The 14,217-nt window shown below is 34.3% G+C and overlaps 1 protein-coding gene and 1 long non-coding RNA gene across 2 annotated transcripts; one reads left to right on the top strand and one right to left on the bottom strand.

The window, feature by feature from the left end:
- Nucleotides 1-1,006: 1,006 nt before the first annotated feature.
- On the top strand, nucleotides 1,007-7,759 carry LOC145072569 (beta-glucosidase 11-like). Its single transcript, XM_079019017.1, has 13 exons — nucleotides 1,007-1,252; nucleotides 1,356-1,419; nucleotides 4,944-5,005; nucleotides 5,212-5,287; nucleotides 5,377-5,448; nucleotides 5,558-5,645; nucleotides 5,721-5,976; nucleotides 6,095-6,210; nucleotides 6,344-6,564; nucleotides 6,722-6,750; nucleotides 6,871-6,958; nucleotides 7,052-7,142; nucleotides 7,364-7,759. Exons 1-13 carry the CDS (start codon nucleotides 1,088-1,090, stop codon nucleotides 7,578-7,580), a joined length of 1,545 nt encoding a protein of 514 aa, XP_078875143.1. The 5' UTR covers nucleotides 1,007-1,087; the 3' UTR covers nucleotides 7,581-7,759.
- Nucleotides 6,426-8,595, bottom strand: LOC145072571 (uncharacterized). The gene is made up of 2 exons (XR_013691072.1): nucleotides 7,983-8,595; nucleotides 6,426-6,643 (listed from the first exon to the last, which is right to left on the bottom strand). It is a non-coding gene; the product is annotated as an uncharacterized LOC145072571 (long non-coding RNA).
- Between the last annotated feature and the right edge of the window lie 5,622 nt (nucleotides 8,596-14,217).

The raw sequence follows: 14,217 nt of genomic DNA, 5'->3' as shown, positions 1-14,217 counted from the left end.
AGGGTGTGTGTGTGTGTTTGTTTGTGTGTGTGTGTGTGTTTGTGGGGTGGGTGAGTTGGGGGTGTTAAGGTGGGAGTAGGTAGAGGTGGGAGTGGGTGTGTGTTTATATTTAAAAAAAATGAAAATAGGAAAATGTGGAAAACATTAATTATTGGTTTTCCAAAAATTTCTAACTTCTTTGTAATTTTAAAAAACGAAAAATTTTCATTTCCATGAAAAATTTAGAAAAAATACGAACTAAATGCGTTTTCAAAATTATCATTTTTCTTGAAATTTTTTTCCGAAAAAGATAAATTTTTCTACAACTAAACACAACCTAAAGTTTTTGTTGGGCAAGAAGATCATATCTAAAATTGCAAACATGATGGTTGGCAAAACGGATGGATGATGGTTTCTTGTGAAAAGGGGATGAGGGGCTCACATAGGGTGACTGAGATGAAAAGTAGTTGTTGATGACAAAGAAATAAAAAGTCGAAAATCTACCGACCGCGCATTGCATGTCAAAATGAATTTGTTATCATAACATGTCACTTTAATGTTAATTTATTTACAAAAAATGCCCAAATCATATAGTTTCTTACTTTATCAAGTAATTAACCAATCAAAGTTATTAACCAATCAAAGTTGTAGGAAATCAGATTTGCTATTGCCAGTAGAAATGTTGGTTTTGAACAATTATGATCACTTTAATCGTAAATTATGTAAAAATAAATAAATAAATAAATAATAATAATAATAACCAAATGTTTAGAGCGTGGTATCTTGCCGTATTAAGTAATTAACATATTATAAAATAGTAAGTTTTCATCACTTTTAACATTTACTTCTGAATGACCTTTAACTCGGTGACTAAAAGGGTAACAGTTGACTATACATCCAAAAAAAATGTAACGAATCTTTTGGACCATAACAAAAAAAAAGGTCGACATAGGACAAGGACAAAACTTATAATCAGTTTTCCATGATAGGGAAGATCTTTTGGAGGGAAAGATTCTTTTTCACTTTCCATTTCTAACCATATATAGCCTACCTCCACAATCAATTGCGTGGTTTGTCCTCATATGCGAAGATTGTCGATTAGACAACAATGTTGAATTCCGTCCGTCTTTTTGTTCTTTCTCTTCTTCTACTGGTGATCGAGAACTACGTATATGATGATGCAAGATTTTTTGTATATGGTGTGGTTGATGAATATGGAAGAGATGATTTTCCCGATGAATTTGTCTTTGGTTCCGGAACTTCAGCTTATCAGGTATTTGCTTTTGATTTCTTCGTTTCAAGTGTGTGTGTGTGTGTGTGTGTGTTTGCAGTCGATTTGGAGCTAAATGTATATATGTGTTGCATGTGATCATAAGTTTGAAGGAGCAGTACTAGAAGATGGAAGGAGTTTCAGCATTTGGGACACATTTGCTCATTCAGGTAACACAAGTAGGAATTTAGATCGGAATTATGCAAGATTTTCCGTTCAACTGTTCCATTGGATATTGTCTATGAAATTTAAAACTAGGAAAAAATAATCGTTAGATGGTTACTTGAAACACCCGTCGACATATATGGCCGAACTTTCTATAAAAGGTACATGATGGAGACCAGACAGTATAGGGCAATAATTGAGGACATGAGGTTAGGTCCATATGTAGGCAAGAATTGATGATCTGTCTCCCACAAATTGTGGTCGAAACTCTATTTTTTTTTTTTTTTTTTTTTTGATAATTTCGTTTATACCCCCTCTTGTTTTTTACATAGTTATTCATTCCTTTTGTTTTTCAAATTCTTTCTTCTTTTATATGTTTATGAGTTTATCATCTCAATTCATGGTTTAATTTATCATAAATATGAAGCAAATGTTAATTATATATTGTTTTTAAAGATTACATTATTAAAACAATTGTATCGATATTTTTTAAATGATAACACTACCAAATATGATTGGTTTATTACCTTTATAACAAACAATTAAAAACATTTTTGTTTTGGTTTTGTACAACTCCACTTTCCAAGTCCAATATAAATCAGGGTAAATGGCATAAAAAACATTTTTTTTACACAGAAATTTGATTTTGACACCGTGTTTTTTTTGTGTCAATTTTGACACTGTGTTTTCCAATTTGTTACAATTCTGACCACTTGACCGGTTAACCAGGTTGCATGATGACGTGTCAGTTTTGATGACGTGACATGCTGACATAATATGCTGACGTGTCAAAATTGAATTTTTTTCTCACAAAAAACACTAAGTTTTTATTTTTTATTTTCGATTTTGACACTAAGTTTAATTTTTTCTTTCAACTTTGACACTATGTTTTTTTGTTCCAAATCGAACATCATTTTTTCCAATTTCGTTCAATGTTGACAATTTTCTATTTGAAACCGTATAAATATTTTTTTTAATACATTTAAACCGTATAAATATGTTTTTTTTCATTTAAAAACCATAGTTTGTATAAATACATTTTTTTACACTCAAACCATATTTTTATGTATAAATATGTATTAGTTATTTAAAAATTGTATTTTATATTAAATATGCAACTTTAAAATGTGTTTGGAGATTTGGAGGCGTGTAGTTGATCAAAACTCGGATATCAAGTTTGCAACCCATCAAATTTTTACATCTTATTAGAAGCTTATGGTTAGTTTGATTCTCATGATATAACTAATGCTTTGAATGTAAGAAAAAAAAACACCTTGTATTTAAATAAAAATATGGTTTTTAAACGAAAAAAATATGTTTATACGATTTAAAATGTAATAAAAAAATATATTTATACGGTTTCAAATGGAAAATAGACAAAATTGAACAAAATTTGATAAATGATGTTCGATTGGAACAAAAAAACATAGTGTCAAAATTGAAATAAAAAATTAAACTTAGTGTCAAAATCGAAAAAAAGTGAAAACTTAGTGTTTTTTGTGGAAAAAAAATCAATTTTGACACGTCAGCATATCATGTCAGCATGCCACCTCATCAAAACTGACACGTCATCATGCCACGTCAGCATGTAACCTGGTTAACCAGTCAAGTGGTCATAATTGTAACAAATTGAAAAACACAGTGTCAAATTGACACAAAAAAAAAACACGGTGTCAAAATCAAATTTCTGTATAAAAAGAGTGTTTTTTGTGCTATTTACCCTATAAATCAAGTCCCATATAAATGAGGTAAATAAAATGAATATCTTAAAATTTATTTGTTTTGGTATGTAGTTTGACTTAAAAAAGATAGATGAATCAAATCAAAATATAATGAAATATATAAAGAAAACTGGATACATGATTATTAGACGTTTAAGTTAATAATGTAACTTTCAAAAGTTACCAAAATGATCAATGTCCTAAATATTGCATTTCGGATTTTCAGTAAGCAGGGACATAATTGTCAATCTATACAGATTTTCAGTGGAGGAATCAATAATTACCGTGACAATATCAGCTCCCTTTTTTTGTTTTAAATGTTAGTTAGACATGTGAGATGTGACATTTGGGAGTACCTTTTATAGGGATATGATATTTTGGACATTTTGCATATTTTAGACATTCCTCTGGTTCTTAATTCCACACATAGTACATTCGAACTCGACATGTCATACATTGTTTTCAACATTCCGGACCACAAACATTTCATAGTTTTAAATTACACCCATTTCATAGTTTTAAACTCGACATGTCACACCCATTTCATAGTTTTAAACTCGACATGTCACACCCATTTCATAGTTTTAAACTACACCCATTGGTTAAGGTTTTAACAAATTTAATTACTTGAAGGCTTTCAAGTTAAGATTAGAAACAAATCAGAACCTTTTTGTCTCTCTCTATTGTCTTGGAACTAGAGTTGTTATGTAGATAATCGACAATGATGCCAAGTATTTTGTAAGTGTTTTTGCTAGTTTGCCTTCAAATATAGTGATGTTGTTCGTTGTCAATCATGTTTTGCAAAATGAAAATAATCAAGCAATTACATATCGATTTCTGACTCCGAATGGAAATCGACTGGTTGTGTGGAAATCGGTCCGACAATAAATTGGTCCACTGCTGGAAGTTATCAAGTAGGTAAATTATTTCATGTTAGGCCTGAGACTTCAGACCAATGTTGTAAAAATCAGCCTAAGCCCCCAATAAATTGGCGCTGCTTGAGCGCATGACGACAATTTACCGACTACAATTATTAATCGGTCAAGGTCAAATCGGGTAAAATCAGTCTAGACGGTCACAAAGTGATGCAGTGAATATTGATCTTGTGTAAGTGGAGGTGTGACAAACGATGCGAGTATTGATCTTGTGTAAGCATTTATAGAGAAATGGATTGTGTGAGAAACATTCCGAAATGAATCGTGTGAGAAACTTTCCAAAAGTACTATTCAACAATTACGTTATTAGGTATCATGAAATTTACTTGAGCATAATGCAATCTAAATGACAAATTTGAATTTAGTCAATAACTATATGTCCTTGACTAAATTCATGTTTAGCTTGTTCAATCTCAAATATTGGAGAGAACAATAAAATCCAAAATACCTCTCTATGTTTATACAAGTAGTTCCATCATCGAGATGAACATTAATTACTAATGCGTGTTGTTGATGGTATTATGAAATTCTTGACATGGTTGTAACAACATGAGCCTAAAACTGTTTGCAGCCCAAGTTTTTAGTAGCAGGTTTTAACGCTACACTTCGGAACCTTTGAGGTTTCATGGCATTGCCCTAGACCCCTTAAGGGGTGCAACCCCCTTGATCCCTACCATTGGTTGTGTCCAAGATCAAACTAGCTCATATGAGTGAAGACTCACACCTCATGACTCGTATTCGAGCATAACTTTAAATCCTTTAAGTAGTAGTGGAAATCCTAATTACTTAAATTGCTTGATGACACTAAAATCACCGTTACTAAATGCTATAACTCTTAAGTTTCAATGTAATTTTTTGTGTGATACTATGAAGGGGTTCCCTGGAACAATGGAGAAAATGCAGACATAACATGTGATGGGTACCATAAATACAAGGTAAACACCATCTAGATTTGTCACAACAAACAACTCATTTTTTTCGATAACTAGCATATAAGAACTCCATTCTAATCGGTTTAATACATGTTTAAGGATATATGGCTTCATACAACATTACAAGTCAAAATAGTAGACTCCTAATTAATATAGAAATTAGTTTACTTTGAGCCACTACAACTCATTGTAGTTGAATATTAATGCAGGAAGACATTGAACTTATAGCAGACATGGGTTTGGAAGCATATAGATTTTCTATCTCTTGGTCGAGACTCATCCCTAGTATGTTCACTTAATAGTCTAATGAAAATTTTATGGATCTTCACTTGTCTTCCTTATAAACAATTTTACTTTATTTTTATTTTTTGAAGATGGAAGAGGATCGATCAATGTAAAGGGCTTACAATTCTACAACGATTTCATCAACAGGCTTATTGCTCATGGTAATTAGATATAAAAATGCCAATTTCTTGTCATCAAAATACAAGTTCAATTTTCTAACTAAACAAACAATGCCTAAAAAAGATTGAATTACTTGTTCCGAGTGTACAGGAATACAACCACATGTTACTTTAAATCATTTCGACATACCACAGATACTTGCAGATGAATATGGAGGATGGACTAGTAGAAAATCAGTGTACATTTCTAACATGGAACTAGTTGTGTTTGTCATATAATATTTGCATGAATGATATGTTTATAAATATTACAGGAAAGACTTTGTTGCATATGCTGATGTTTGCTTCAGAGAATTTGGTGATAGGGTTTTGCACTGGACAACTTTTAATGAAGCCAATATATTTACTTTAGGTGGTTATGATTATGGGTTCACACCTCCTGGACGTTGTTCTTCCCCATTTGGGTTTAACTGTAGCAAAGGTAACTCTACTTCTGAGCCATACCTTGTAGCTCACAATTTGTTGCTATCACATGCGTCAGCAGCAAGACTTTATCGCCAAAAATACAAGGTAATAAAGATTTGCAATATTGAAGCTCTCATGTCATCATAATGCTATCTTTTTATACTATTTTCTTCAAAAAACACTCACTACAATGACACTTGACGGATATTGGTGATATATGTAGGCCATGCAACATGGTTTTATTGGATTAAATCTGTTGGGCTTTTGGTTTGAACCTTATACAAACAAAACGGAAGATGTTAAAGCTACCCAAAGAGCCCGTGATTTCTATTTGGGTTGGTGAGTGAACACAAATGCTAACCTTTTTACCAATATTGATATTATTAGAAACACCAAGAGTCATATATTGCTTTTTGTAATTGCATTAAACTCAACTTTCATTTGATCTTTGTTTTTATGGTTCCTATTTCAGGTTTTTAAATCCCTTGGTGAATGGGGACTACCCAGAAATAATGAAGAAGAATGCAGGAAACCGAATTCCAACTTTTACAAGATTTGAATCACAGAGAATGAAGGGTTCATTTGACTTCTTAGGCATGAACCACTATACCACATTATATGTGAAGGACAACTCCATTAGTCTTGAAATGGATACCAGGGATTTCGATGCAGACATGGGAGTAACATATACATGTATGAATATTGACTTAACTCTAAATCTTGAATCTTCATGCTAGATAGAGTTGCCTTTAACTTCCTCACATGTTTTCCTCTTGAAAAAATTCGACACTTAAAACATCAATCACTATATAAACTAATACTGACATGATGTTAATTTACATTTCTGCAGTCGGCACTGGAAATGAATTTCCAGCTCAGGTTTAAACATTTTGATCATTTGTTGTTTCTCTTTTCTTATTATTATTATTAAACATTAATTATTCCTTTCCAATTGGACTGAGTTTCATGTTTTATTTTTTATATTTTTAATCTGATCAGTTCCCGGTGGTTCCATTGGGTCTCCAAAGTCTCCTTAACTATATGAAGGAAGAATATGGAAATCCTCCTATCTACATCCATGAAAATGGTAAATTACTTATGAAATTCCTATTGCATCTTACTTATATGTTTATCTTTGTGTCACCTACATCCTAAAATATGATTTTTTTTTTCTTTATAGGCCAAGCACAACCACGAAATGCAACATTGATGGACACCCCAAGGGTAGAGTACTTGCATGCCTATATTGGTGCTTTGTTGGATGCACTAAGGTATATATGATGCTAGTTTCTACTCCATTCTCATAAATCAAAATCTTTTTAGAGAGCTTTATAGATCATTAGTTAATCCTCATATATATATATATATATATATATATATATATATATATATATATATATATATATATATATATATATATATATATATATATATATATATATATATATATATATATCATTTTTCTTAATTTTTGTATGTGACATGGTAACAGGAATGGATCAAACACAAGAGGATATTTTGTTTGGTCTTTCCTCGATCTCTATGAGGTGATTGGAGGCTATGCTTCTGCTTATGGTCTGTACTATGTTGACATGGCTGACAAGGAGTTGACACGATATCCTAAGCTATCTGCACATTGGTATGCTAATTTTTTAAAAGGAAACAACTTGAGTGCCATAATTCCAAACATTATGGTAAAAGACTCTTAATTTCTATTCTTCACTTAGCTTTTTGCATTCCATAGCGATGTTATATATGGTCATTTGTCATTTTAATAACCACTTACTTATAATTGGTACCAAGTTGACAATACTTGGCTAGATTTCTGCCACTTAAATACCACATTCTTTTTTGTGTTCGAATATTTATCAAGCAAATTCTTGGTTGATTTCCTGTTTTTAAATACCACATTCTTTTTTATGTTTGAATATTTATCAAGCGAATTCTTGGTTGATTTCCTGTTTTGGTCTTTATAATTGGTAATTTAATTGGTACCTAGTTGACAATACTTAAAGAGGGAGAGTGTTTTAAGAGACGCCACTTTCGTTCGACACCCAAAAAAACATTAAAAGAATTCAAAGAAGCAAAGTGAGATGAGATTGGCTTTATACCTTTTTAAAGATCGAAAATGCACAGAGAAATCGCACACCCAAGATCTTTATATCGAAAACCGTTATTGAATTGTCACCCAAAAAATTCTTCACCCTATTCAATCGATCCATAAGAAAACGCAGCCAAAGATCCTTACAAAAAATCAATCGATCCAGATCTGATACCAATTTGTTGTAATAATGAAAGCTCACGAATGAAATGAAGATAAAATTTAGAAGAAACTTTAATATGATTGGCCAACGATTGATCTTTATTGCTTCTTTGTGTAAACGTACAGAGTTCTAATGTCTTAAACAGGAACATGGAGATATTAATGTGTTCTATATATTGGCGGTATCTTGCCGATCAGATCCCAAGTGAGCCTTCTAGGTTGCTCTTCTGCTGGTGACCTGAATATAGCAACAAAACAAAATCATATCAACGATTTCAAAGAACAGTGCCTTTTGTGATCGGTATCCATAATTTTCGTGATATCAGATGTAAATGTAAAGTAGCCTAATAGATAGAAATCGGCATCGTAGTATTCTAAAATTACGACCTTTAAGAGGACTAGAGGGGAGAATATTGAATAAAGAGTCTCCAAAAGTTTTTAATTCATATTTAATTTTAAGTTTGTTGATTTGGTTATTGATTGGTTTTTTGGATTCTTTTATTTTAATTTTGAAGAAATCAAATTTCATACAAGAAAAATGTTTATAAAATCAGTGGCGGACGCAGAACATTTTCACAGAGGTGACACTAAATTTTTTTTCCAAATAAATCTATATTAGTAGCGTCACTCATGTTTTAAGACAGTACACCCAATAAAAAAACATTAAAAAAAATTTACACTACGTGCCGGCGTCGGAACAGTGGCCCGGGACCCCTGGGGCACCACTAAGGTCCGACACTGTATAAACTCATGTGTGAGGGTTTTTGGGGCACCAACCCCCCCCCCCCCCCCCCTCAACACACACACAAACTTTCACTTTTGTGTTTAGATGATCACTCAAGTTAATTTTGGACATCATAGATCATCAAAGTCAAAAATAATCTGTTAAATAAGCCAATGTCTACTTTAGCTACCATTTATCATGACAACGGGTTGGAAATGAAGCGACATTGGAAAAAATAGTTGAGGTGGACTGCTTACTCATCTCTATAAAACCCGGGTAAAGATTTGAAGAGATCAAACCCAAAAAATTTGTTCCCCTTTTACGCTCCAAGCCTTTGAGTTCAAGTTATGTCGAGTTCAAGCTCGTCTCGTTATATCGATCTGGAGCTCTTACCTCCAATCGAAAAATGCAAATGCATTAACCTCGTTTAAGCGAAGTAGCACGAGTCATGGAGTAGCAATAGCCCTGCTCGAAAATTTGTGAACTGTGTTAAGTCCATGGTAAGGGTCGATTTCTTCCTGTTTCTTCCGATCATTCTTATATGTCAATTATAGTGTATGTTTTTTCCTTTTTATTTAGTAAGTGCATCAATACACCTGATTTAAACCCTTGTTATGTGAAACCCTAATTGGCTGAAAAAAGAAGTCGATGGGATTAAAGGCTTTTAGATGTGACGTATATTTATTTGATGTTGTTTAATGATATGATAATAACAAACAAATAAATAATTAAACTCGATGTAGCATATAGTGTTGATTTTGATTACTGTCTTTGGAATGATCAAGATTTCTTAGTAATGTTTAATGGCTGATTTGGTTTAATGTAGATGACAACGGATTCTTGAAAATACTTTAGGTGGATTAACCCTAAGTGAACAAGAATTATAGAGAAAATTTATTGAAACTGAAACAAATAAATAATGGTGTTGAGCTTGTCAAGCTAAGAAAGAAGTTGGCACAATCTTAGGTTTAATAATTATCTTGAATTAAACTATTAATTTAAATTATTAAATCATAAGGGATTAATTAAATCATGAAGGATAATTACCAATTAAACAATTAATTTATCCTAATCCTTTTAATCCTTCTAAATTTCGAAAATCATGGGATAGGATATTTCAAAAATCTTTAATTACCATATATAACCATTAAAGGATAATTACAAGATATGAGATAATCCAAATCTCTAAAATTTAGGATCTTATCTTGGGGAAGGAGGCTAATCTCGAAAATCCTAGGGTTTGCAAACCCTAGATTTCGAAATCTTGAACCAAAGGAAAGGATTTAAAAAATACCCTTTCATAATTTTCGCAAATTTAGGGTTTAGAAACCCTAATCTCGAAATTCTTGCCTCCTAGGGTTTATTGGTTATAAACCCTAATATGTCAAGTTCATACAATTGTATAATACTAATTGAAAACAAGTTAACCAAAGGCTCTGATACCACTGTTGGGATTAATTAAATCAATCATATGTGTGCATGCAACCCTAGAATTGGAACTATGTTTTCACTATTAGATACACAACATTATGAACACATAAAGAAACCCTAATATGCCCTAGTATTTTCGAAATACACATAGAAGATTAGATCACATACCTCTTGTTGTTATATTGCAATAACAACTCAAATCTTTAAACCTTAAGTCTTGAAAGCAAGTACCACAAGTGTAGTACCTCTAATGGCTCACAAACACCAAGAGCAAATGGAGAGGCAAGAGAGAGAGGGAGGAGGTATGAAATCGGCCCTAAGAACCTTTTAGGAATGCATGGACGAATTCATGTGCCAAAGGGGTGTTCATATAGGTGTATAGATTAGGGTTCCAGTCCTTATCCTTATCTAGTTGCTTGCCCATCAAGTAACAATAAGATAAGCCTTGAAAACCCTTTATCCTTTATCCTTTGGACGATTTCAAGAATATCTTATCCCTTGAATTCGTCCAACCTATATCTAGGATAGCCATTACCCTATTTTGTAACTATCACATAATTACAATTCAGCACCTCTAGTTTAATTAATTACACTTGATCACTAAATTAATTCTTAATTAATTATTGACCAATATTAATTAAACAAATATGATTTCTCCTTTAATATATTATTCTTATAACATATTAATAAATCATAATAACCTCTTTCTCTATTATTTCTCCAGTCAAGTTGCTCTGGTGAAGGCAACCCAAAAGGACCATACACAATCGGGTCAAGTACTTGACAAATATGGTTACGGGCTTAGACACTAATCCAATAGATCTAACCTTCAAGGGTCGAAATAACACGCAAAGCCTCTGCCTTTACATCCATGCATGACCCTTTTTGCTCAAAAGGCCATAACAACCTCTCAAACCTTGCATGGGGAGTTCCGATGGCATAAAGCTTGCACCTTTATGCCATAACAGCCCTTAATGGTGCTAGATCTGAAAACACAAGCCCTTGGGACGTCCATTCCTCTAATGCTAGGGTTCTTGGACCAAAAGCCCCCCAAAAGTGATAAAGAAGAGATCTATGAAACCACAAGGCAAGGTAGAAACTTGCTTACCAGAAAATGATGAAGATGAAACAAACGTCCTGGATCTACCACCTTCTCCTTGAACCTCTAACCTTCTTCTCCTTCCTCTAGTCTCCAAGAACACTCTAAATCCTTCAATAATGACTCACACACTCAAAGAGAACACTAGGGTTTCGTGGGTTAGGCTCTGGACAATGGAGGCTTTAATGAGGCTGATAAAATGAGAATGAGATGCTTAAATAGGGTACCAAGTCCTAGATTAGGGTTTCCCAACCCAGAGCAGACTCTCCGAGTCAGTCCCCCGACTCGTCGAGTCGGCCACTTAATCTGCGACACGGAAATCGCTCCTACTCATCGAGTTCCTCCCTAGACTCAACGAGTTGACTCCTTGACTTAGGGTTTTCCTTTCCTTTCTTGGTCTGTTGGATTAGGGGTGTTACATTATTTTGTTTAACATTCCAGATTTTATAAAGATTTCTTTTTGTTAAACTCACGGAGTCAAAACCTGTAGAACTCACCAACAATTTTTGTTGACGTATTTTAGAAATGTGTATTCTCAGGTAACTAAGAAGCCGAAGGTAGGACAACGGTTCTAAGGAAATTATAGTTCCTTTCTTTTGGGAATAGAATTAACTTGTTTACCGTTGTGTGTTTAAAATGATGATGTAATTTCAATTCCAAAACTTTAAGGTTTGTAAAATATTGATTCAAATATGTTAAGTATTGGATATATGTGGTTGACTGTGATCCAATTGTATAACGTCGCAACCCCCGACGATTTTCGCCGTTGGTCGGGGTGTGACACTTGACGTGGTGAAGGATTATGATTGTGAGATCCTTTATTATATGGGGAAAGCCAACATAGTGGCCCATGCTCTTAGCCTTAAGGTGGTCGATACTTCCATCAGGGATGTTTGTTTGACGATGTATGTGATTACCCCACTCTTGGAGCAAATTCGGGTGACACAGGTCGAGACTATGAAAGAGGAGCACCGAAAGAGTGAGCGTATAGTGGGTCAGTTGTCCTCTTTTGATTATGATAGTCGGGGATTATTGATCCTTCATCGGAGGGTTTGGGTTACATATTTCAGGGGTACGCGACAGATCTTGATGGAGGAAGCACATATGTCTAGGTTTTCTATTTATCCGGGAGCAACAAAGAGGTATAGAGACCTACGACTGATTATTGGTGGCCCTGCATGAAGTGGGACGTGGCCTGGTATGTGGAGAGGTGATTGACTTGCAGGAAAGTCAAGGTCGAGCATCAGCGACCTCATGACAAGATGGAGCCATTGGGTGCTCCTGTTTGGAAATGGAAATATATTACAATGGATTTTATCATGAAGCTACTGCAGACTGCATGAAGGGTAGATTTAATTTGGGTCACCGTGGATCGATTGACCAAGAGTGCACATTTCATTCATATTCAAGTGAGAATTTCCGCAGAGAAGTTAGCGGATGTCTAGTACATAAAGACACATGCAAGTATCTTCTGTGTGTTTTACCCAAATGCTTCAAGAGATGATCGGAAGGATCATTACAAGAAGATCAATTGGAGAGTGACAAGGTTAATCGTCCCAGAAAAAAGAGGGGATAATAATATGAAGTTCAGCAACCGTCGTTGTTGCAAAAATTTCGATTGCATTGGTAATATCCTCTTATACCATTTTGCATACATGTGCATTGTGGACGACTTCGTTCTTGTCATGATCTTGTTCAGACTGTAGCCGTGTTATGTGATAAGATCACTCGTTATAGACACAAGCAGGGATACTACATTAGGGATGTTAAAGTCATTAATATGACAACAAGGATGTAACGACGTAAATTTTCAAAACAATTTTTCATTTTTAAAACATAATTTCATTCAAGACAAAACCATAAAATCCAATGTAACATGGTCATTATACAAAACATATCAAATCCGAAGATCAAAACATATCCAAATCCGCCTCTATGTGTACGAGTCATGCCGGCGCCTTCCCACAGTCCTCACTAGTACCTGAAACACATTACACATATACATTGTAAGCAAAAGCTTAGTGAGTTCCCCAATATACCACTTACACACATACGCCTTTCCAGGCCATACTCCACACGACCTTCTAGACCATGTGTCTCAGGGGACTTCTGTCCCAACCCGGTAAACCTTCCGGTTCTACCTGTGTCGACCTTCCGGTCCATAACTCCCTGACCTTCCGGTCCACATCATAATGCCTTCCGGCCCATATCAAGCATATCATACATATCACATACATAACGCATACCATACATGCAACTCATAGCATACAATGCATATATCTCATAACATACAAGACCTTCAAGTCACACATAGGTACCCTGCCAGGTACAGTATAGTGAGAAGACTCACCTCAGGTAAATCTTGGAAATCTTGGACTCTGTGAGATAAGATCTAGCCTTCGCCTAATCATAACAAACACTTCTCATTAATACATTTCCCCAAGGTTAGAATCTTTCCTTTCCTATCATTATCAGAAGGGTAAAAGACCATTTTACCCCTCTCATGGCTCAAATACCCAAAAGTTGACCAAACCCTAAAAGTCAACAAAAGTCAACCTTCTGAGGTATGCGGCGCGTACCAGATCTGTACCCTGAGCGTACCCGGAGGCTTCACAGAATCGGGGTACGCGGCTACCTTACGCCGCGCGTACTAGGATTACGCCCAACGTAACTCCCAACTTTCTCCTTCTTTTCATTCAGGTCTTAATTGGTTAAGACTTGCGTCCAAAATCCAGATCTGACTTCTCTAATATGACTTAATCCATAAATTTGGTGACTTTAAGCCTTTGCATGGCTGTGGAAGTCATCAACACCCAAAACACTCCATTT

Source organism: Lactuca serriola, chromosome 9, assembly GCF_051521515.1.
Source record: "Lactuca serriola cultivar US96UC23 chromosome 9, Lser_US96UC23_V15, whole genome shotgun sequence".
NCBI classification, from domain to species: domain Eukaryota; kingdom Viridiplantae; phylum Streptophyta; class Magnoliopsida; order Asterales; family Asteraceae; genus Lactuca; species Lactuca serriola.
This window is presented reverse-complemented; position numbering and strand designations above follow the sequence as displayed.